Consider the following 25,905-nt stretch of genomic DNA (forward strand, 5'->3'; position numbering starts at 1 on the left):
TTCAGATAGAGAACTAATCTCTATAATCTATAAAGAACTCAAAAAACTCTACTCCAAGAATTCAAATAATCCAGTCGACAAATGGGCTAAGGAAATGAATAGACACTTCACAGTAGAAGATCTACAAGCAATCAACAAACATATGGAAAAATGCTCAACATCTCTAGTAATAAGAGAAATGCAAATCAAAACCACCCTAAGATTCCATCTCACCCCAATTAGAATGGTGATTATCAAGAGTACAAGCAAGAACAGGTGTTGGCAAGGATGTGGGGAGAAAGGTACACTCATACATTGCTGGTGGGGCTGCAAATTAGTGCAGCCACTCTGGAAAGCAGTGTGGAGATTCCTTAGAAAACTTGGAATGGACCCTCCATTTGACCTAGCTATCCCAATCCTTGGCCTATACCCAAAGGATTTAAAATCAGCATACTACAGAGATATAGCCACATCAATGTTCATAGCTACTCAATTCACAATAGCCAGACTGTGGAACCAACCTAGATGCCCTTCAATTGATGAGTGGATAAAGAAACTGTGGTATATATATATACAATGGAATATTACTCAGCTATAAAGAATGATAAGATTATGGCATTTGCAGGCAAATGGATGAAACTGGAGAATATCATGCTAAGCGAGATAAGCCAATCTCAAAAAGCCAAAGGAAGAATGATATCGCTAATAAGTGGATGATGACACATAATGGGGGGAGGGAAGTGTTAGTGTTAGGGTTAGAGTTAGGGTTAGGTAGGGGGGCAAGTATGGAGGAAGGAAGCTCTGTATAGAAGGAAAAGAGGGGTGGGAGGGGTTGGGGGAAGGGAAAAAATAACAATGAATCAAACAATATTACTGTATGTAAATTTATGATTACACAAATGGTATGCCTTTATGCCATGTACAAACAGAGAAACAACATGTATCCCATTTGTTTACAATAAAATAAAATTTAAAAAATTGAAGTCCTTTCATTGGTAGCAAATGGATGGAAATTTAGAATGTGAAACTGATCTCGAAACTAAAGGATGGTATGATCAGGGAAGTCAGAAAGAAAATATAAGAACTGAATGATCACTTCAATAAAGTGTTGGTGAGATTCTGAAAAACAAACAAACAAACAAAAAAAAAGCAGAAACCCTCAAAATGAACCAAATTAAAAATTCAGTTGAAAGCATCACCGTCAGACTAGATCACTTGGAAGGTAGAGTTTCAGGAAAAGAAGACAAAATATATAATGTTGAAAACAAAATTGACCATGGAGAAATTATTCTAAGAGATCATGAACAGAACTTCCAAGACCTTCCAAGTATTCTTGGAAGATAGATAACCCTGGGATAACCTGAGAATGCTAAATATAGATTTATTGGGATAGATAAATGCTCAGAGATACAAATGAAAAAAATGCACAATCTTTTTAATTACATAATATCAAAAATTTCCCAAATCTAAAGATTGAAATGAAAAATCAAATATAGGAGGCTTCCAGGACCCCCAAATATACAAAATTACTATGACCCACACCAAGGGACATTATTATGAAAATGCCTAACATACAGAATACGGATAGAATTTTCAAAAGAGAGAAAAATGTCAGATTCTGTTTAGAGGGAAACCAATTCAGTTCTCAGCTGATCTCTTAACCCAGACCAAAGCTAGGAGGTCTTGGAATAATATATACCAGGCTTTGAAAGAAAATGGATGCCGGTCAAGGATACTATGCCCAGCAAAACTAAGCTCCAGACTTAATGATGACATAAACATCCTCCATGATAAACAAAAGTTAAAAGAATTCACAACTAGAAAACCTGCAATACAAAATATTCCTGATAAGGTAGTTCATGAATAAAAAGTGGAAAATAAAAGACAAAACCAGCAAAGAGAGGAACGACACTAAAATAATAGTGAATCAGTGGAGAAAGTAATTCAAATTAAAAACCAGAATTAAATAAAAATGACAGGGAATCAAAGTCATATCCCAAAAATAACATTGAATGTAAATTACCTAAATTCATCAATCTAAAGACATAGACTGGCATATTGGATTAAAAAATGAGACCCAACAATATACCATCTGCAAGAGACTAACCTAACAGGTAAAGACATCCCCATGCTGAAGGTGAAAGGATGGGAAGAAACATATCACTCACATGGATCACATAAACAAGCAGGGGTTTCTATCCTCATATCAGATAAAGTGGCTTTCAAACCAAAGTTAATCAGAAGGAACAGAGAAGGGAATTTCATATTGCTTAAGGGAATTATACATCAACAGGACATAACAATCAGAAATGTTTACACCCCAAACAATGGGCCATCTAAGTACATCTAGCAAACCCTTCTCAATTTCAAGAATCCAATAGACCACAACACAACAATGCTGGATGACTTTAACACACCTCTTTTAACACTGGATAGATCCTGCAAACAAAAACTAAATAAAGAAGATATAAAACTAAAAAATACCATAATAATTTAGACTGAATATATATGTATATATACATATATATATATATAACATTTCATCCATCGAACCCTAAATAAAATTTCTTCTCAGCAGTGCATAGATCCTTCTCTAAAATAGATAAAATAGATCATCTCTTAGGCCACAAAGCAACTCTTTGCATATGCTGAGAGAGAGAGAGACAGAGAGAGAATGCCTTACATTCTATCTGATGAAAATGGAATAAAATTAGAAATCAACAGCATATAAAAAATAGAAGCAATTCTAACACCCGAAGACTAAATAATAGGCTGTCAAATGATGAATGGATAGCAGAAAAAAATCAGGAATGAAATAAGAAAGTATTTAGTGGTAAATGAGAATAGTGATACAACACATCAAATCTCTGGGGCACTATGTGGGCTGTGTCAAGAGGAAAGTTCATTGCACTGAAATTATTCATTAAAAGATTAGAAGTCAGAAAATAAATAACCTGACATTCCATCTCAAAGCCCTAGGAAAAGAAGAGTAAATCAACACCAAAAGCAGTAGAAGACAGGAAATAATCCAATCAGAGCTGAAATCAATGAAATTGAAGTAAAAAGAGAAAAAAAATCCCAAAAAATGCTGAAACAAAAAGTTGGTTCTTTGACAAAATAAATAATGTTGATAAATCCTGAGCCACACTAACAAAGAAAAAGACCGAGAAATCTCAAATTATTAAAATTCACAATGAAAAAGGAAGTATCACAATGGATACTACTGAAATACAGACAATAATCTGAAACTATTATGAAAATCTATGCTCTAAAACTAGAGAAAATCTTGAGACGTCATAACTGAGTGACCCCCTCCTGACCCCTGCACCTAGGTCAGTGACTGCTGATTGATGTAATCCTGTAGTATATATATAATCAGAGAGATTATAGTATATATATAATGAGAGATTACACTCTATTTTTGTATGATCTATCAAAATACATAAATACATTCTACTCTCTTGTACAGCTAATTAGAAAAAACAAAAAGTAAAAAAAGATTTGAGGAAACTTTGCAGAATGTATTTGGGTGTTCCTTATCCTACTCTGTTTTTCTCTATGGTTAAACTATATAGGTAATAATAAACCTATAGCCTGGGTCAGTCAAAAACATTTCCTCTGAAAAACCCCTAAAGGACCTAAAAGATGTATGATTATTGAGAAGAATCATATTTCACCATAGAATTTCTCATTTTGGAAGTCAGTCCACACCGTCTGCTCTCAGAAACATGTCACTCAATGAGCAAACTGAGTACCAGTCAGCCCTGACCTCCCTTACCTGAGCACACCACAGAGGCTGTGTTTCCATGGGCACAGGCGGGAACACCCAGGGCAGTCACAGGGCAATTCCACAAGAAGGACTCAGACCCTGAGCAGTGAAATCGGTCTCTCCAGATCTCATCATGTCCTTCCACAAAGTATGCTCCTTTTGGGGTGGAGAGGGCGACCCCACAGCCCAGCTGACGGCAAACAACATTGGCGTTGGCCATATTCCAGTGGGAGGCACAGAGTGTTCTCCAGCCTCCAGACGTCTTCATCTCCACTTGACCCTCACACTGAGAGCTGCCATTTTTCATAAGCCGAACATCTGTATATCCTAGAAGAAGACAGGATTTTAGCCATATCTCATATCTGCTTTCCTACAACAGTATATGCAGGTGGGTTAAAATATTGCTGTGAGACTTACCTGAGCAGACAATTTGCACAGCCCCACCATGTTGGCAGCTGCCACCAGGACAGACCCTTCTAGGGCAGAACCAGAGCCCAGGCTCATGTCCCTCACACTGGAACTCTTCAGCCCAGACCTGTTCACTGTCCTCTCTGAAGGGCATTTTGCCCAGGACAGATGCTGCCTTGCCACACCCCAGCTCTGCACAGATGACCTGGGCTGTGGGGAAGGTGAAGTTCCCATCAGATACTGGAATCCACTCTCCTCCAGAATTCACTTCCACTCGCCCAGAGCAGGGTCCATGTCCTCCAACCAGATGCACAAATCCTAAGGGAGAAAAAAATCAAAAACAAACACAATGAGTATCTTGGGTTGAAATTGAGAGCTACATGTCACAGACAATACTGTGAAATCTTTTCTTTTTCTGGGTTTGGGGTGTGGGGAGTGGATTCAGCATTTGGTGTCAGAAAGGGAATTCCATGAACAGTGTCTGAAGACAAATTTAGAAGGAGGAATTTATAAGGTCTGTTCTGAATGGCTGTCTTAAGAAATGAATGTATATACAAACACACACCCACACATATACATATACACACATGCATATGTGTGTGTCCAAGAAATGAATATATACATGTATGTAAATGTACATGTGTGTATATATTTTCTTCCAGCTTGGACACATTATCTGTTGTATTAAAACGGTATTCATGACTTTTTCTACAAATCTGTCCCTGTCAGTCTACCTCCCTTTTTGGTAGGATTTGTATTTATCCACTGTATGTGAACGGAAGTGGAAAAACACTAGGCTTAATTTTTCACTATTTCATTCCCCCAAACTTCTCAGTTCACAGAAAATAATTTCAACTAAGTTAACATTTGTTAAAGAATGAGAAACTCAATATATATAAAAACTAAGACTTTATATTTATTTCTTATTGAGGGATGTAAAAAGAGCCCATGAAATAACGTGAGACTGAGATGGAAAGTAGGTTATTCTGACTAAAATAATCACGGTTCCTTATAACAAACTTCCCATTACATAAGATAGAAAGACAATTTAGAAGAACGATCAGATGTTATCAAGAGATTTGAGCATGCTTATTTGCCTTTTTGTTTTGTTTTGAGAGATTATTATTCTGTCTGTAATAAAGAGTTTAAAGAAACCATTAGACATCTATTGAAGCTGATCAGGAAGCCATTTCAGGTATGGGCTCAGACCTGTGACCAGGCATCTGGTTATGGATATGGAATTGTAATATGATAGCAAGTTTATGTAATAAAGAAGTTTAGCATGGATCCATTCTCAAGAGAATGTAATGTTCATTAATTTTTTCCAAGAAGACCATCAAAATGAAATAAACATCAAAAGCATTAGTCTACTTTATTAAAATTGCTACTTTAAGCCAGGTGCGATGGCTCACGCCTGTAATCCCAGTGCCTCGGGAGGATGAAGCAGGAAGATCTCGAGTTCAAAGCCAGCCTCAGCAATAGCAAGGCACTAAGCAATGCAGTGAGACACTGTCTCTCAATAAAATACAAAACAGGCTGTTGATCTGACTCAGTGGTTGAGTGTCTCTGAATTCCATTCCCAAAAACTGCCACCACTCCAAAAACTTGCTATTTAAAGCATTATCATTAGAATATTCCCGTTTTTCTCTGAAGCTGGTATTAACATGAAGTGTGGATTCCTGAACTGTGGATTTCCAAGTTGTTACTACACGGTCATTTCTATTTATATCATTATAAAAAAAGAAAGGATGACAAGATACCTCACTTGGATAGTTACAATGAAAATACAAAAATTTCAAACTCAGTAATATTTAGGATGTTATGACTATAAAGAGTGTGACAGTGACAGGGGCATCATAAAAATCTGCCATCAATATTGCTGCCCATGGACAGGAACAATAATGATCAGTCACCAAAACAGAAACCCTGACTTAGGCTGTGCCTGTGGGTGCAGCCAGCTCTCCTTCCCTGTGGAATCAGGTTTCCCCTCAGTTCTAGCTCCACACTAGGGTCAACACCAGCACCGCCTGTGAGGGTCACCAGTTGTGCCTCATTGATCATAGCTCTGGCTTCATTAGAGCCACAAGCTTGTCTGCACTGGCACTATTTCCTTTTTTCCCATTGTTTATGGTACATTTCTAGCTCCCAAGAGCTAAAATGTCTCCGTGTAGATAAAACAACAATACATCCGAGTTCAGAAAGCATCCACTGGAATATCTGATTATAGTCCTCTGAAGTTAAAATATCATGAGGTTATGTTTGTCTTAGGCACTGAATTCTATTGCAATATCAAACCTTTGCAAGAAACTTGTATAATTTCCACTGAAGAAAATCTGAAGCATTTTGGGTGAAGAAATAGATCATGCAGTGCAGGTTTCATCTTCACTCTTCTACTCTTCACAGACCAAAGAAGCCTAATCCAGCAATAGGCTGAGAGGTCCCAGAGTCACATTCACACAGTACATGTACTCCGAGCATCAACTGAGTCTTTCATTTTGCTGAACAGAGTATCCAAGAGTGTTGTTGCAAACTCAGCAACACTTGTATTTATCTTAAAAATACATTGAGGATTTAGTATGTTTAGGCATTGCATTATGAAATCACACACATCCCAATCCTTTGAAACACTTTTTCTAAAAGACAATATTTAGAAATAGAGCCAGCTATCATCCACACGGAGATGATCCTCACTTGCTATCTCAGGGGTTGAATTACTCTGTTGCACTTAATGAAATATAAAAAAACAAAGTGTGTCTTCAGATGGTAGGTATGCATTGTTCTATAAACCCAGATCACCCAATTCCAGAGGTGGATATTACTATGGTTTATACAGTCTGTCAACTAAATAGGCATCTCTCATATGATAGTGATTTTAAAATCATAATTTTTTTCTATTTTCAAAAATATATTCTGCTTTTGATGTCAGTGGTGTAAAGAGATGTGGAGAAAACAATGATTCACCTTCCTCATCTACATTACCAAAGGATAGGGGTAAATAATACCACCATTTTAATATCCATCCTTCTTTATACCTAAGTTATGAAAGAATATATTCTCAGTTAAAAGTAAGGTGCATATTGAAAGTATACTCAGTCTGCACAACCTACAGTCACAAAATTTCAGAGGTCTGAGTATTGTGGTTGATTCACCTGGGCTTCTAGTGTATAGACACATGATTATCAATTATTTGTTGAGAGTAGCTTTTATTAAATCATGGGAAATGGAATATACCAAGGCTTGGACATTATTTAAGAGGCTTAAAGTGGTAAAATTGACCTGAAATGTTTTTTATGTGCATCTCTCCCTCAGTTATAAACAGCATTTGTATTGGATGCTTTTTCTTTGCGTTTTGGGGCATAATATGAAGTAAATCTACTACCTGAGGCTTTTATTGAGACACAACATTTAATATAATATTCAGTGTTGGGGCTCTTGGGATTCTCATAACAAATGGTTCTACCCCATTTGTCTCCCTCACCTGTGAGGTTGTCATCTTGAGGTTAGATTTCTTTGTGTACGAGCTATGCAAGTTCAACTTGGTCTCTGAACAATGACAGAAAACTGAATTTTAAAAATGGTGGTATACATGCATATGATGGAAACAATGATACGTTCAGTCATCAGTCTGAATAAACTACACAAACACAAAATTAAGTATAGGAAAACATAACAAAGTAAAACCACAAGTTACAGAAACCAACTGAAATAGGTTTGATGCATGAAGCTAGCTGAAAAAATGAGCTTCTAGAGGGAGAGTGTGAGGAACAGGGACCTTATGCTTCCAAGACATTCTCCCCACCCCCACAGTCCTTCCCAATCCCTGCTTCTCTCTCTTTTTCTTTTGCTCTTCAGCAAGACTTTTCTTACACATCTGAGGATGTGGGCCCTAATGTGCTGCTAGATTCACAAGAGGGTAAATTGAGGGCAAATATTTTAACTGACTGTACCTGTGTTATTAGTCCCCCACTATGAGCAGGGAGAGGGGAATAGCATGAATGAGTGCATCAAGTACCCAGTGATGATCATGAGGACTGGCTTCCCAAAGGAAGAGATGCTTATATTTTAACAGTGTTAGAAGATTAGGGACAGGTTTTTAAAAAATAAAACTAGACCTGTACTTCTACAGTGTAAATTTTGTACTGGTCAAATGTGTAGATGTCAAAGAGTCATAACATATTGAGAAAAAATATCTGCTCTTTAGAAAATATCAGAGTGGATTATAGAGAAGACCCATCCTAGGACTTTTCTATGAACATAAACTTTTCAGAATGTCCTCTAACATGGACCAACTTTTTCAAATTGACTAAGTCCTTCAATCAAATGATAAAGCATAAATCCTTTCATTGGTTTAGAATTTGGTAAGGAATTATTATTACTGATGATTATCTTTTTAAAAACAGAAATTCCAGCAGTTGTGGAGCAAGCTGGTAGGTGAGCCAGGCAGTCTACACTGTGGAGGTAGGCGGGCAGCTATCTCGCCCAGCCAGCAGGCCAAGGACAGATGTCATAACTGAGCAACCCCACCTGACCCCTGCACCTAGCTGAGTGCCATCACTGGTTGGTCCCTGTCACAGAGCGAGCTGGTGGGCTCATCAAGTCACTTGCATTGCGGTGGTAGCAGGTGGCCACCCAACCTGCCTGCCTTGAGGAGCTGGGCAGTGGGTTGCCAACCCGCCCAACCAACAGGCCAAGACAGACACCTTCACTGAACAATCCCGCCTGACCACCATGCTGAGGTTGGTTGCCATCACAGAGTTAGCCAGAGGCTTCTTTATAAGCTGGTACAGGCATTTTGAATTACTACTGAGGGCGTGGCCATCATCATTAGAAGGGCAACTCCCTTCCTGAGACACCTACAGGAGGCTAGAGGACCTTTGACAAGACCCAGGAGCCAAGAAGGGGAGGTATTGAGAGACTCAGGACCAACTCAGAGCCACTGGGGAATATACCCCACCTGAAGGCCACCACCCCCAGAAGGCCAGCTTCCTAATGAAGCACCACATTATTAAGTTCCTTCCAAGATTTCAGGCTACTGAAGGTTAAGAGGTGAGTTACTGGAAATCTACAGAGACAATATTAGTTAATAGAGGAAATCTGCAATATCCCAGAGTTTCACTATTAGAAGGGTAGCTATGTGAACAATATGAGAAAACAAGGGAAGAAAATATCCCAAACAAACCTAGATGGTATAGCAATAAAATCCAATGACAGTATGGCAGAAGAAATGTCAGAAAGGGAGTTCGTTCAGAATGTACATAATCAAAACAATCACGAAGCAACAAGGAGATGAAAGAGCAAATGTAGGCATTGAGGGATGAGATGAAAGGGCAAATGCAGGCATTGAATGATCGCACCAATCGACAGTTAAAAGCACAAATACAGGAAGCAAAAGATCATTTCAATAAAGAGTTAGAGATATTGAACAAAACAAACAGAAATCCTTGAAACGAAGGAAACAATAAACCCAATTAAAAACTCTATAGAAAGCATAACCAATAGAATAGAACACGTGGAAGACAGAACCTCAGATATCGAAGACAAAGTATTTAATCTTGAAAACAAAGTTGGTCAAACAAAGAAGATGCTAAGAAATCATGAATGGAATTTATAAGAACTAAGGGATATCATAAAAAGGCCAAATTTAAGAATTATTGGGATTAGAGAAACAAACCAAAGGAATGAACAATCTATCAATGAAATAATATCAGAAAATTTCCCAAATCTGAAGAATGAAATGGAAAATAAAGTAAAAGAGGCTTATAGGACTCCAATGCACAAAATTACAATAGACCCACACCAAAGCACATTATAATGAAAATACCTAACATACAAAATAAAGACAGAATTTTAAAGGCCGCGAAGAATCGAAATACATTCAGGGGGAAACCAATATGGATATCAGCAGAGTTTTCAATCCAGAACCTAAAAGCTAGAGGGGTCTAGCTCACTTTTCAACATTTTTAAAACTCTGAAAGAAAATGGATTCCAACCAAGAATCTTATGCCCAGCAAAACTTGCAATCAGATTTGACGATGAAATAAAATCCTTCCATGATAAACAAAAGCTAAAAGAATTTACAAAAAGAAAGCCAACATTACAGAACATTCTCAGCAAAATATTCCATGAGGAAGAGATGAAAAACAATGATGTAAACCAGCAAAGGGAGGAACTACCCTAAGGGAAAACCAAATAAAGGACAAATCAAGTCATGTAAAAAAGAAAAATGAGTCAAAAGACTGGGGATACAAATCATATCACAATAATAACCCTAAATGTTAATGGCCTGAGCTAATCAATCAAAAGACATAGACTGGCAGATTGGATTAAAAAGAAAGATCCAACAATTTGCTGCCTGCAAGAGACTCATCTTATTGAAAGAGATATCCACAAACTAAAGGTGAAAGGATGTGGAAAACATACCATGCACATGGACTCAGCAAAAAGCCGGATTATCCATCCTCATTTCAGATAATGTGGACTTCAAGCCAAAGTTAGTCAGAAGGACATTTCATACTGCTTAATGGAAGCATAAATCAGCAAAACATAACAATCATAAACATCTATGCCCCAAATATTGGCTCCTCCACATACATCAACAAATCCTTCTCAATGCCAGAAATCAAGTAGACCACAACACAATAATAGGTGATTTTAACACACCTCTCTCACCACTGGACAGATCCTCAAAACAAAATTTGAACAAAGAAACTATAGATCTCAAAACACAATCAATAATTTAGACTTAATGGACATTTATAGAATATACCATCCAACAAACAACGAATACACTTTCTTCTCAGCGGCACACGGATCCTTCTCTAAAATAACCATGTATTATGCCACAAAGCTACTGCTAGCAAATACAAGATGATAGAGATACTACCTTGTAGTCTATCAGATCATAATGGATTTAAATTAGAAATAAATGACAGAGTAAAAACAGAAACTACTCCAATACCTGGAGATTAAATAATACACTATTGTATGATGAATGGATAACAGAAGACATCAGGAGGGAAATTAAAAAATTCTTCAAGGTAAATGAGAACAAAGAAGCAACATATCAAAATCTCTGGGACAATATGAAAGCAGTTCTTAAAGGAAAATTTATTTCATGGAGCGCATTCAATAAAAGAAGAAAAAAACCAACAAATCAACGACCTAACACTATGGCTCAAAGCCCTAGAAAAAGAAGAACAGAGCTACACCAAAAGTAGTAGAAGACAGGAAATAGTTAAGATCAGAGCTGAAATCAACAAAATTGAAACAAAAGAAACAATCAGAAAAATTAGCAAATAAATAGTTGGTTTTTTGAAAAAATAAACAAAATTGATAAACCCTTAGCCACACTAAGAAAGAGAAAGAGGGAGAAAACTCAAATTACTAAAATTTGGAATGAACAGGAAATATAACTACAGACACGAGTGAAATACAAAACATAATTAGAAGCTATTTTGAAAATCTATACTCCAACAAAACAGAAAACCTCAAAGACATCAACAAGTTTCTAGAGACATATAAATTACCTAAACTGAACGAGGAGGACATACACAACTTAAATAAATCAATTTCAAGCAATGAAATAGAAGAGGTCATCAAAGCCTACCAACAAAGAAAAGTCCTGGACCAGATGGGTTCTCAGCCGAGTTCTACAAAATCTTTAAAGAAGAGCTCATTCCAATACTCCTCAAAGTATTCCATGAAATAGAGGAGGAGGGAACCCTCCCAAACTCATTCTATGAAGCCAATATCACCCTGATACCTAAACCAGACAGAGACACATCAAGGAAAGAAAATTTCAGACAAATATAGTTAATGAACATCGACGCAAAAATTCTCAACAAAATTTTAGCAAATCACATACAAAAATATATTAAAAAGATAGTGCAACACGATCAAGTGGGTATTATCCCAGGGATGCAAGGTTGGTTCAACATCTGGAAATCAATAAATGTCATTTACTATATCAACAGACTAAGAGTTAAAAATCACATGATTATTTCCATAGATGCAGAAAAAGCAGTCGATAAAATACAGCATCCCTTCATGCTCAAAACACTAGAGAAAACTGGGGTAGTGGGAACATTCCTTAACATTGTGAAAGCCATCTAACTAAGCCCATGGCCAATATCATTCTAAATGGTGAAAAACTGAAAGCATTCTCCCTAAAAACTGGAACAAGGCACGATGTCATCTTTCACCACTTCTATTCAACATCGTCCTTGAAACTCTAGCCAGAGCAATTAGACAAACCAAAGAAATTAAAGGGATATGAATAGGAAAAGAAGAACTCAAACTATCCCTGTTCACTGATGACATGATTATATATTTAGAGGAACCTGGAAATTCCACCAAAAAACTCTTAGAACTCATAAGTGAATTCAGTAAAGTAGCAGGTTACAAGATCAATGCTCATAAATCCAATGCATTTTTATACATAAGTGATGAATCTTCAGAAAGAGAAATTAGGAAAACTACCCCATTCACAATAGCATCAAGAAAAATAAAATACTCGGGAATCAATCTCACAAAAGAGATGAAAGACCTCTACAGTGAGAACTACAGAACACTAAAGAAAGAAATTAAAGAAAACCTTAGAAGATGGAAACATCTCCCATGTTCTTGGATAGGCAGACTTAATATTGTCGAAATGGCCATACTACCAAAAGTGCTATATAGATTCAATGCAATTCCAATTAAAATCCCAATGATATATCTTACCAAAATAGAGCAAGCAATTATGAAATTCATCTGGAAGAATAAGAAACCCAGAATAGCTAAAGCAATCCTCAGTGGAAAGAGCGAAGCAGGGGGTATCGCAATACCAGATCTTCAACTCTATTACAAAGCAATAGTAACAAAAATGGCATGGTATTGTTACCAAAATAGACAGGTAGATCAATGGTACAGAATAGAGGACATGGACACAAACCCAAATAAACATAATTTTCTCATACTAGACAAAGGTGCCAAAAATATGCAATGGAGAAAAGATAGCCTCTTCAACAAATGGTGCTGGGAAAACTGGAAAACCATATGCAACATAATGACATTAAACCCCTATCTCTCACCCTGCACAAAACTCAATTCAAAATGGATCAAGGACCTCGGAATCAGACCAGAGACCCTGCATCTTATAGAAGAAAAATTAGGTCCATACCTTCAACTTGTTGGTTTAGGATCAGACTTCCTTAACAGGACTCCCATAGCACAAGAAATAAAAGCAAGAATCAACAACTGGGATAGATTCAAACTAAAAAGCTTTCTCTCAGCAAAGGAAACTATCAGTAATGTGAAGAGAGAGCCTACAGAGTGGGAGAATATCTTTGCCACTCATACTTCAGATAGAGCGCTAATTTCCAGAATGTATAAAGAACTAAAAAAAAAAAACTCTACAGCAAGAATATAAATAATCCAATCAACAAATGGGCTAAGGAAATGAACAGACACTTCACAGAAGAAGATGTACAAGCAATCAACAGATTTATGAAAAAATGTTCAACATCTCTAGTAATAAGAGAAATGCAAATCAAAACTACCCTAAGATTCCATCTCACCCCAATTAGAATGGCGATTATCAAGAACACAAGCAACAACAGGTGTTGGCGAGGATGTGGGGGAAAAAGTTACACTCATACATTGCTGGTGGGGTTGCAAATTAGTGCAGCCACTCTGGAAAGCAGTATGGAGATTCCTCAGAAATCTTGGAATGGAACCACCATTTGACCCAGCTATCCCACTCCTTGGCCTATACCCAAAGGACTTAAAATCAGCATATTGCAGAGACATAGCCACATTAGTGTTCATAGCTGTTCAATTCACCATTGCCAGATTGTGGAACCAACCTAGATGTTCTTCAATTGATGAATGGATAAAGAAACTGTGGCATATATATACAATGGAATATTACTCTGCCACAAAGAATGGTAAAATTATGGCATTTGCAGGCAAATGGATGAAATTAGAGAATATCATGGGAAGTGAGATAAGCCAATCTCAAAAAACTAAAGGACGAATGATCTCGCTGATAAGCGGATGAGGGCATATAATGGGGGGTAGGAGGGGTTAAAGTTAGATTTAAGGTTAGGTTTAGGTTTAGGGATAAGGCGGGTGGTAAGAATGGAGTAAGAAAGGACTGTATAGAGGGAAAAGAGGGGTGGGGTGGAGGGAAAAATATTACAGAATGAGTCAAACAACATTGCCCTATGTAAATTTATGATTATTAAAATGGTATACCTCAACTCCATGTACAGAGAATCAACATGTATCCTACTTGCTTAAATAAAAAAAAAAACCTATAAAAATATATTCAGCTTTTGATGTTAGTGGTGTAAAGGGATGTGGAGAAATAAATGATTCCCCTTCCTCATCTGCATTACCAAAGGATAGGGGTAAATAATACCACCATTTTAATATCCATCCTTCTTTATACCTGTCTTAGTTATAAAAGAATATATTCTCAATTAAAATTAAGGAGCCATATTGAACTTATACTCAGTCGGCACAACCTACAGTCACAAACTCTCAGAGGTTTGAGTGTTGTGGTTGATTCATCTGAGCCTCTAGTGTGTAGACACATGAATATCAATTATTTGTTGAGAGTAGTTTTTATTAATTTATGGGAAATGGAATATATCAAGGCTTGGGCATTATTTAAGAGGCCTAAAGTGGTAAAATTGACCTGAAATGTCTGTTTTTCATGGTCACTTGAAAGAATTGGCATGCTTCTCTCTCTCAGTTGTAAACAGCATTTGTATTGGATGCTTTTTCTTTGAGTTTTGGGGCATAATATGAAGTAAATCTACTACCTAGGGCTTTTATGAGACACAAAAATTTAATATAATATTCGATGTTGGTGCTTTTGGGATTCTCATAACAAACGGTTCTGCCCCATTTGTCTCTCTCACCTGTGAGGTTTTCATCTTGAGGTTAGATTTCTTTGTGTATGAGCTATGCAAGTTCAACTCAGTCTCTGAACAATGACAGTAAACTGAATTTTAAAAATGGTGGTGTATGTGTATATGATGGATAAAACGATATGTTCAGTCTTCAGTCTGAATAAATTACACAAACACAAAATTATGTAAAGGAAAACATAACAAAGCAAAACCACTAATTACAGAAACCAATTGAAAGAGGTTTGATGCATGAAGCTAGCAGAAAAAATGAGCTTCTAGAGGGAAAGTGTGGGGAACAGGGACCTCATGCTTCCAAGACATTCCCCACCCCCACAGTCCTTCCCAATCCCTGCTTCTCTCTCTTTTCTTTTGCTCTTCAGCAAGACTTTTCTTACACATCTGAGGATGTGGGCCCTAATGTGCTGCTAGATTCACAAGAGGGTAAATTGAGGGCAAATATTTTAACTGACTGTACCTGTGTTATCAGTCTCCCACTATGAGCAGGGAGAGGGGAATAGCATGAATGAGTGCATCAAGTACCCAGTGATGATCATGAGGACTGGCTTCCCAAAGGAAGAGATGCTTATATTTTAACAGTGTTAGAAGATTAGGGACAGGTTTTTAAAAAATAGAACTAGACCTGTACTTCTACAGTGTAAATTTTGAACTGGTCAAATGTTTAGATGTCAAAGAGGCATAACACAATGAGAAAAAATATCTGCTCTTTAGAAAATATCAGAGTAGATTATAGAGAAGACCCATCCTAGGGCTTTTCTATGAACATAAACTTTTCAGTATGTCCTCTAACATGGTCCAACTTTTTCAAATTGACTAAAGTCCTTCAATCATATGATAGAGCATAAATCCTTTCATTGGTTTAGAATTTGGTAAGGAATTGTTATTACTGATGATTATTTTCTTTGAATTTCCTTCTCTGAGACATCACACTTAGAGGTCTGAGGCACATCTCAGTCTGATCAACTGTTGGGTACATTTCAAGGAAATGATGTTCTCATCTTGGTGGAGCTTTACATCTACTGGGGAGGGGGAAAACATTTGAAGTCATTTGAAAAGTTTAAAAAGTTTATGAGAGACCTGGATGGAAAAAAAAAGAGAAAAATTTCATCTGAAGAAACCTAAGGACTCACATGAATTATCCTCACTAAATTATAAATTGCAGGAGGGCAATTACCAAGAATACAAGTAACACTACATGTTGCTGAAGATATGGGGCAAAAGGAATTCTCATACAGTGTTAGTGGGATTAACAATTGGTGCAAGCCCTCTGAAAAGCAGTATGGAGTTTCCTCAAAAATTTGGAATGGAGCCACCATTAGACCCAGTTATCCCACTCCTCAGCACACATCCACAGGATTTTAAATCAGCATACTACAGAGACCCAACCACATCGATGTTTACAGCAGCACAATTCACAACAGCAAAGCTATGAAACCAACCTAGACGTCCATCAACAAATGAATAAAGAAATTGTGATATATATATATACACACATGTATATATATATACATGTATATATATATACATGTGTGTATATATACAATGGAAAAGTACTTGGTTATAAAGAAAAATGACTTTATGACATTTGCCAGTAAGTGAATGGGTCTGGAGACTTTCATGCTAACTGAAATAAGGCAATCCCCCTGCACCCCCCCCCAAAAAAAAAAAAAAAACACAATGGTTTCATGGATACATGAAAGCTAAACCACTATAAAGGGAGGAATGTGAAGAATAGAAGTTCAGTAGATTAGACAAAGTGGAATAAAAGGAAGGGAGGGGGCATAGGAATAGGAATGACAATAGAATAAATCTAATATACTTTTCATATGTACACATATGAAAATACCTAAGTGATTCCCACAATCAAGAATGGAGTCTTAATTAGAATAAGATATATTCCATGATTGTATAATTCCATCAAAATGGATTCTACTGCCATGTATAATTAAGAAGAACCAAGAAAAATATATAGAAATTGTAGTCAAATATATCCTTGTCTGATCTTTTGCTACATAGATACATTGCTTCCTTGGGCAAGTTTCAAGTTTCTTAAAAAAGTGTCATCCATTGAACCTATTCTTCCCCCATTCTGACCTTCTCAATATCTAACTTTGAGTCACTCTTGCAACTCATTTTTGTTGTGTATGTGTAGCAAGGGTGTACAGAATCCACACAAATGTACACAGATTTCCCGACCCTAAACCCAGGGTCTTAAGTGCTGCTCAGATGATACTCATGTGCTCTTTGTCAACCTTTGTTGCTTCCCCCAGGTACTATAAGCTTACTCACTCTTCTTCAAAAAATTCCATTTCCTCTTGTTTCCATAGTTATCAAATGTACTTTGCAATGCACTTCTCTTGTATCATTGAATCCATGATATATAAACTATATAATCTTTTTCCCTAGTTCACGTCACCTGTAACATTTTTCTTTTTTTCATTTCAATTAAACTTATTTTAGGGCTGGGGATATAGCTCAGTTGGTAAAGTGCTTGCCTTGCAAGGACAAGGCCCTGGGTTCAATCCCCAGCACCACACACACACAAAAAAATTAAATTTATTAAATTTATTTTAACTGATACTTACAAAAAACATAAAGATTGTACATATTAAGGGGATAAATTGATGCATTGATGCATATATACATTGTGTTATCTTTTTTCCTCAAAAATTTTTCATTTATTTTTGGCAAAACTTCCAATATGTTTTCTTCTGCTCTTTGAAATGTAGTTCATTATGGTTTTCTATAGTGACCCTACTGTGTAATTTTGCACCAGAACTTCTTGCTCCTATAGAAGTGAAACTTATTTTTCATTGATGAGTCTGTGATGATTGAGTCCTATCCATTATAGTCTCCAATCATGGTAACCAGAATTCCACTCTCAACTTCTAAAAGGTCAGTTCATTCAAATTGGACATATGACTGAGAGTATAAGGTGCTTGTCTTTCTTTATCTGACTTCTTCTATTTAACCTAATGATCTCCAGGTCCATGCAAGCTGTAGAAAATGAAAGGATCCCATTCCTTTTTATGGCCAAATAGTATTCCATTGTGTAAATACACTTCATTTCATTTATCCATTTATTAGCTGATGGACACTTAGAGTATTTCCATTTTGTATGAATTGTAATGCCATAAAAAGGGAGTACAGATGGCTCTTCAATATACAGATTTCCTTTACTTTGGATATATGATCAGCAGTGTGATTGCTGTATCATACGGTGACTTTTTTTTTTTGAGCAGGATATCTGACAATAACTTTGAATCTGTTCTATTTCTAAAGGATAGGTTTGTTGGATTAAGTATTCTTGATTGGCAGGTTTTTCTTCAGTTTTATGAAAATCTCATGGCACTCAGTTCTGCCCTATATGTTTACCATTGAGAAGTCTGCCATTAGGTGAACTGGGACATCCTTATGTGTTATTTCTTTTTTTTTTCCGTTGATGCCTGAAAGTATTTATCTTTCATCTTTGAGAGTGGCATTATAATACACAGTGATAAGAACCTGAGGCTTCCAGCCACAACTGCTCAACTAACTTTTCACCCTCAAGCAGAGACTAAACTGTCTCCATACTGTGCTGCCTGGCTTCAAGGAGAAATGAGGTGGGTAGTCCTGTGGCCACCAGTGCTGCAGTGCTATACCACACCCTGAAGACACAGCCTGCCAAGGCAACACAGGACTGGAGAGGGACCAAGCCCCTCAGGGCTCTGAGCTGCCTACTGCTGAGGTGGACTCAGGATCGAAGACTCCTGCAACCAGCCACAGGTGATGCAGGCTCCTCTTGAGTCTGTCCCACCAGCACACAGGTCTTGCTCTATTATCGCTGTTCTATTTTTGAGGCCTCTACTTCATACCTAGTGCTGTTCATGATCGTGGTGGACCTGGCACTGAGCTCTAAGACAAAGTCCTGTGCCTGTTCTGTGCCCCTGATCCTTAGAGAGTCTTGGTTTCCCCTCTTCTGCTAGAGATTGGAGGAGTCGTGGTACAGAAAGTCTCTTTGCTGCCCAACTAAACACAATTCCGTGGTCTCAGTCTGAGGTTATTGGCATAGGAACAGAGTTGTTGGGCTCTTCCAAGCACCAGGTTTCCCTGTGGGAAACATCGCCCAGGTTTCAAGTCTAAGTTCTGGGCTTAATTCACTTTCTCTTGTCCAAGAAAGATGCATCTCTCTTCACGCTGGGCTGCTTGAGGTTGGGGAAAGGGCAACTCTTATCTTCCTTCCTCCTTCAATGTTTCTTTTCTTCATCACAGTACAAGCAGGCACTCACCAGGTTCATTGTGTCTTAACAGGCCAGTGTGGTATGTGAATAATGGTTAATGTGGTGTATTTGTGAGGGATAACTGAATAACCACATGATCTGAGTCTTAAACTACATAATCTCTTACCATAATAAATATGCATTAATATTTTATGGCTTCTAAAATTGATCTGCCAGCACAGGGAAAAATTCATCTCCCTAGCATGAGTTTATACAGATGTTGCTTTCAAAAAAAAAATGTAGAGAGTATATATTGTAGTATGATGGAAGGAAAATCTGTGACTCAGGGCATTTCACTCACAGTTCTCTGAGGTTCCTGTTAATGAGCTGAGAATTCTGATGTATGAATCTGGAAAGGAGATTTGCAACTTTGTGGTAATCCTTAAATTCCCCTGTGATGTGTTTAATCCCATCCCTGTACCCATACAGCTACTAATCCAGTGCAAAACTATCTCTGGTTATACATATATAAATACTCAGTCAACTGGAAAATAACAAGCCACATTTTTGTTTGTCTTTTAAAAAGAGGGTATGTGTGGTAATTTATAAGTAAACCTGTAAGTAGTATATTATAGGGGCAAAATTATGAAGATAATTTTAACTAGAATGATTCTACAAAAAAACAAAAACCCTATCTTGTCAAGTATGACTGCAGAAAAGGGATAGGACAACATTTGTGTATTAGAAGAGAGAATTAAATAAATCCCATCATCCGCTGCTGTTTCAAGAATCTAGGGTCCATAGGGATCTCTCAGTCCTCTGTGGCTCATCCGTCTCTTATTTCCCCAGGATCAGAGACACACTTTTGGTCCTTTCCACTCTCTTAGCAGTAGAGAATATTCACAGAGCATACCTGAGCAGATGACACCTGCATCTTCTTCATGTGCACAGATGTGCTGTCCCCAGCCCTGAGAAGGGCACTTCCACACTTGGTCCTCCTTTCCTGTGCATTTCAGCTCGTCCAGCCAGATAGGTCCTGATCCCTCCCCAAACTGTGCACAGCACACGGCATTAAGGGCCACTCCACAGCCCAGCTGTCTGCACACCACGTGGGCCTCCCTCAGGTTCCACTTGTCATCACAGACAGTTCCCCAGGAATGCTGGTAAAAGATCTCCACTCTGCCTGCACAGCGACTGCCCCCGTCCACCAGGCGGAGCTGTAGGGTCTCTGAGGAGAGAAAATCACATCAGTGGTTGTATATAGAGAGTGAGTTTTCTTATCCCATGGTGCTCCCTCCCCCCAGTTGAGCATCCACTTTCAGAATGCAGAACTTTCTGAGTAAGATGTGAAGTCACTAAACTAGGGCAGTAACTCAGTCTCTATTCCTACCAAACAAGTAGAAAAACAATTGCATTTAAAATAAACCATAAAATGGAATTGAACTCAACATAATCCAGTTAGTGATTTGAGGTAGGAATTATTAGTAGTTCCTACCAGCGTTGATCCTGTTTTTGGTAGAGTTCTGCATGGGAGGTGACAAAACGGTTCTAGAAAGGTCAAGTTTTCTACCTCAAGTAGTTAAAACTGCCTTTTTCTGAATGATTTCTAAAAGTGTAAATGTAATGGGCCAGCATCTGTATTGATTTGTATAAAGCACACACACTTGTGTGCCAATGGCCTGTTAGGTAATAGCCGTGAATCCAGAGGAAATTATAACCATAATTTATGCTCATTAAGACTGAAAAATGAATGAACCATGGTTTTCCTCAAAAGATTTCACTAATGACTCTAGGCTTCAGAGTTCAGATTGAATATATCATGTCAAAACTTGACCCACTTTAGGTAAATTGAGTAACTTCCACAAAAAGGCGATGCTCAACCCCACTAGGAATCATAGAATATTACTCGGCTATCTCAAATAAATTGAATCTGTGCTTAGGCTTCCTTTAAGGAGTTTTAATTATTCACACATACGAGTTTTTGGTGAAGAGGTAAATAGCAAAAAAGAAGTATCTTTGTTATGACTGCAGGAGTGAAAAGAGTCAGGGAAAAAAGGGAAACTATTCTGAGAAGAGAAAGAGAGGAACTTCGGGAACTAATTAAGAAGTCGTGAGGAATCTAAATGACAGGGAGAAGCAGAAAGGCAACCCAGAGAAAAGAATAAAGCAGTTTAAAACTTGAACTCCAGCTGTCTTGGTAAGGGAGGCAACCTGAAAACATAAGGGAGGCTGGAGAGCTCAGACTACCCACGTGGTGTCAGCAGACAGCAGTCTTACCTGTGGGAGAAACACATGGTTCTTACAGGCTATAGCTCAAGTTCAGGGAAATGTTCTGAGGGGGACTCCTCCTGCACAAGGGAGCTTTAGGGAACAAATTCACCACAGTGTTCAGCAAGCTCTGAGCTCTCTTAAGAAGTGACCATTGTTAGGGACTAAACTGTTCTGGGGTTTAGATAATATAGAGAGATCACAATTTGAGATTCCTCGGTCACCCACCAGAGTTCCTGGGTGGATGAAATTAGTCTCAGACAGGGAGAGTGTCTGTCACTACCAAGCTGAGAGGTTTGAGTGGCAGGGAATGATCTGGAGGTCTCATTGCTAAGTGGTCCCACCCTTTGTGAAGAAGAGCAATTCCAGTCGCATGTGATTGCACAATGGCACCAGGTCTGAGAGTTCAGAGACAAGGTCTGGCAATTCACAGAATTCCCATGTTACTTCTCCTGGATGGAACTCAGTGGTTTGATTGCTTACACCATTTTCCACGACATTCCAGGGATTCATCATGACTGGGACATTTGGATTGCCTCCATGAACAACAGCTAGAGGCCTTTGGAGCAAGTGTATGTCTACCAGTAGTTTGGTCTGCAAATGCTGAAGGAAGAGTTGGTGAGATTTTTGAATTTTGTTGTGCTTCCAGGTTTGCAAAGAACTCCTCCAGTGTGATTGTGGCCTGTCTTGTAAACATTCCCTTAATCTCCTTGGCAGGAAATAAGTGGGGGCATGGTGTAGTCAATGTATTGCTCCCAATCCCAGCCCATTTTGTGGAAAGAGAGAGGAACTACAATTGGTTTCTTTTGCTGCCTACTAACCTTCATATACCTTCATATACCTGGTGATTTAAATGTTTGATGTCCTGGAAAGAGTGATCTCCAAAGAAAATACTTCAGTTGGGAGTAATTTTCATGACATTGAAAAAATTTTATATCTTATATTTTTTATTCAATTATTTTAAATTTTTTAAATGGATTTTTCCTTTCTTTTTTCTTTCTTATCTCTCCCCTCTCCACCTTTTTTTTTTTTTTTTTTTTTTTTTTTTTTTTTGGTGTTGGAGATTGAACCCAGGGCCTCAAGAATGCCAGGGGAGTACTCCACCATTGAGTCACTCACCACCCCCCATTTTCTTTTGTTTCTTCCTCCCTTTGCATTTTCCACCTGCAATATTCACTTTTGAATTAATTTTTCTTTCATTTATTTTTGACATTTTAGTTCATTCTATAGTTGCTCTTCCCCTTATCTTTTGTTACTGTTATTTTAGTTGTTGTTGAGTATAATTGATTTCTACAGCTGGTTTATTTTTATGTTGTTACTGCTGCTGGTAATCAAGCCAAGAACCTCCAACGTGTTGGGTGTGTGCTTTGACAATTGGTTACACATTCAGCAAGTTGAGAGAAGCTGCACCTTACTGTAACCATGACCTGGCCCTGCTCAAGCCTCCGTGGATGTTTCAACTCAATAAAAAGGGAAAAGTCCACAGTTGATGACCCAAGTAGGCATAATTCCTGCTCCTGGACATTCTTCAGTTTAGGAACATCAGAGAGAAATTATTTAATTGTGGGAAAAGTATCTTGGACTTCAGCAAAGGTTGCTGCCATAACTCCTCAGACCAAACATTGAAGGAAATATTAGAAGAGTAAGCAAAGAGCAGTTGCCCTATATACTGTATCTACCACACCTTGCCTGAACTACCAGAAGAATCCCATTCATGTAAAAACTACAGAAAAAGAATGCCCCTAATGTTCTGATGCACGGAGTATCAAAACCCACAATTACCAGCCAAGGAAGTCACAGAGAAATGACCTACAAAGTCCACTAGGAATAACACTCAACACTAAATAGGACACCTACATTCCAGGGCATATCGTGAAGAGAAGAGTGCACACTAAGAAGACCCTCATATTTTTGGCATTTTAATGAACTATAATATAATAAAACTGGAAATCAACAGCAAGAGAAACTACATAAAAACATACATATTGAACAATACACTTTTGAATGAACAACAGGTCATCAAAATATCAGAGACTAAATTTAATAATTTCCTAGAATCAAATAAAAATGGAAATACAAAATATCAGAACTTGTGGGACATAGTGAAAACAGTATGAAAAGATAGGTTTTTTTTTTTTATCTCTGAGTATATTAAAAAATAGATTTTAAATAGATAACCTAATATTCCACATCAAGGTCCTAGAAAAACTAGACCAAATGAAATCTAAGTTGAATACAAGGAAAGAAATAATAAAGATCAGAACTGAAATGCATGAATAATACACAAAAAGAACAATACAAAGGATCAATGAAACAGTTTGTTATTTCAAAGATAAATAAAATTGGCATACCCATAGCAAAATTATCCAAAAGGAAGAGTGGGAAAATTGAAGCATATAAAATTAGAGAAGGAAAACATGATTTTAAAACAGACAGCAGTGATATTCAGATGATCCCTAGAAAATAGTTTGAAAAGTAATGTTCCAAATAATTGAGAAATGTACAAGTAGACAAATTACTGGACACATACATCCTACCAAAATTGAGTAATTATGATATAGAAAATCTAAATAGATCAACAAAAAACAATGAGATTAAAGGAAAAATTTACTTCCCATCAATTCCTTAAAACCAGAATTAAAAATTGGGAAGACTGCTACTCAGTGAGGTTGATAAGTAAGGGTACTCACCAACTAAGCAGTAAAAGAAACCATAGAGACAGAATCTAAAACTTTGAACATAATATAAGAAATAATATATCAGAGAAGCACCAGCCTGACTGGCATGGCTGCAGCCATGGCTGCTGAGGGGAGTGTGAAACACAGGCAGAGAGAGAGGAAACCACGGTGGTTTAAAAAAAAATTAAAAATTGTCCTGGGGAAACCTGTGGAATAAAGAAGGAGGCTAATTTTAATGGACCCAGAGTCAGTGGGGGACGTGGTTGAGTGAAAACCATGTGAAATCACCCCAACCATGGGCACGTATTTTGGTGGGAACTGCAGTCGCTGGCACGTGGGAACCATTTGTAAGTACTCTGAAGCAGTGAGCAGGGATAAAAGATCAGAACTCAAAAGGAAGATTGCCAGAGAACATAGAGTTTGCTATTATGATACTCAGAGTGTTCCTGAACCAGAGTGACTGAAATAGGTGGGAAGAAAATTGTGCCTGGAACATACAGGCTTCAGAATTTAAGGGGAGAGAAAGCTCTCTTTATTTCTGGTGCCCCATAAGAGCTAAAAGGAGTATGCTAATAACAGCCACAGAGCAGCATCTGGACAGCAGGGCTGTTACTCAGTAACTCATATCCACAGTGGTGAATGTGAAACCTATGGAAGTTTAGTCCTTTTACTCTAAAAGTGAAATTTTTTTGAGGTCCCTGAGAACCAGACATCCAGTAGAGACCAGCGTCTCCCCATCAACAGAGCATATGGATCAAATCTCAAATACCCCCTGGCAGAGTTCCAAAGTTCAGCCAAGACTGAACCCCAAATACAGGAACTTCCACTTTAGAACCATACCACACCCTTTACAGGAATACACAGTTATCAGCACTCCCCAGTCCATCCCACCCTACAATGGAAGATAGGAAGTTGAGATCTACCACACCCAGTCTTGGCTCCTAGCCACGTGGCTGGCAGCTAGGTGAGGAACACAAGGACATTAGACTTAACAGCCTCCAGCCCTTGACCCAATGGTTGCAGAGCTCTAAAATAAATAGATCTGATAAAAATCCATCCCTGCCAATTATGAAAACCTCAGTGAAAATAAGCCTTTTATTTTTCTTTTAAAATTTTTTAAAAATCTTTTTTCTCTGTTACTCTCACTTTTTAAAAATTTTAACTTTTAAAAAACTTTGAAAATATTATTTTATTATATTTTACTTTTTTTTCCATTCTATGAGATGTGTCTGCATGTGGGTGTGCGTGTGTGTGTGTGTGTGTGTGTGTGTGTGTGTGTGAGTCCTGTGTGAATTAGTTAAAATATATATAAATATTCATATAATTTTACTTTCATTTTAATTGTTTTCCTCTTAACCTGTTTATTATGTAGCCTTGATTTGACTTAGGTGGGGTATAATTATACATATGCATGGGTTTGAGTTCTTTTGATCTGACATTTGTTTTTGTCCTTCTAATTGCTGCTTCTTAACTCTCTTTACCCACTAATAGCCAAATATTCCTGTTCCATCGTCCTCTCTTGTTTATTATTTAATTTTTTATTCTTCCTTTTTTATAGGTGACATCTGCTACCTATCACTGTTTACCTTTCTAAAATATTTCAAACTTTCCTTTGCTTTCCTACCCTATTTTCTCTTCCCTTATGAAACTATAATCCCACTATGTAACATAACTATGTAGTTTATGTA

At 37.6% G+C, this 25,905-nt stretch overlaps 1 protein-coding gene across 1 annotated transcript in view; it reads right to left on the reverse strand.

Annotated features, from left to right (window-relative positions):
• LOC306661051 (antigen WC1.1-like) overlaps positions 1 to 25,905 on the reverse strand; it is a gene marked incomplete at its 3' end in the record, with an annotated part of 301,199 nt that overhangs the window by 251,548 nt on the left and 23,746 nt on the right. The window contains 3 exon segments of the mRNA XM_079139880.1: positions 3,758 to 4,075; positions 4,166 to 4,474; positions 20,185 to 20,499. Of these exon segments, the coding sequence (XP_078996006.1) occupies positions 3,758 to 4,075; positions 4,166 to 4,474; positions 20,185 to 20,499 (942 nt within the window).

Source organism: Sciurus vulgaris (assembly GCF_902686455.1).
Source record: "Sciurus vulgaris genome assembly, chromosome: 5".
Taxonomy (NCBI): Eukaryota; Metazoa; Chordata; class Mammalia; order Rodentia; family Sciuridae; genus Sciurus; species Sciurus vulgaris.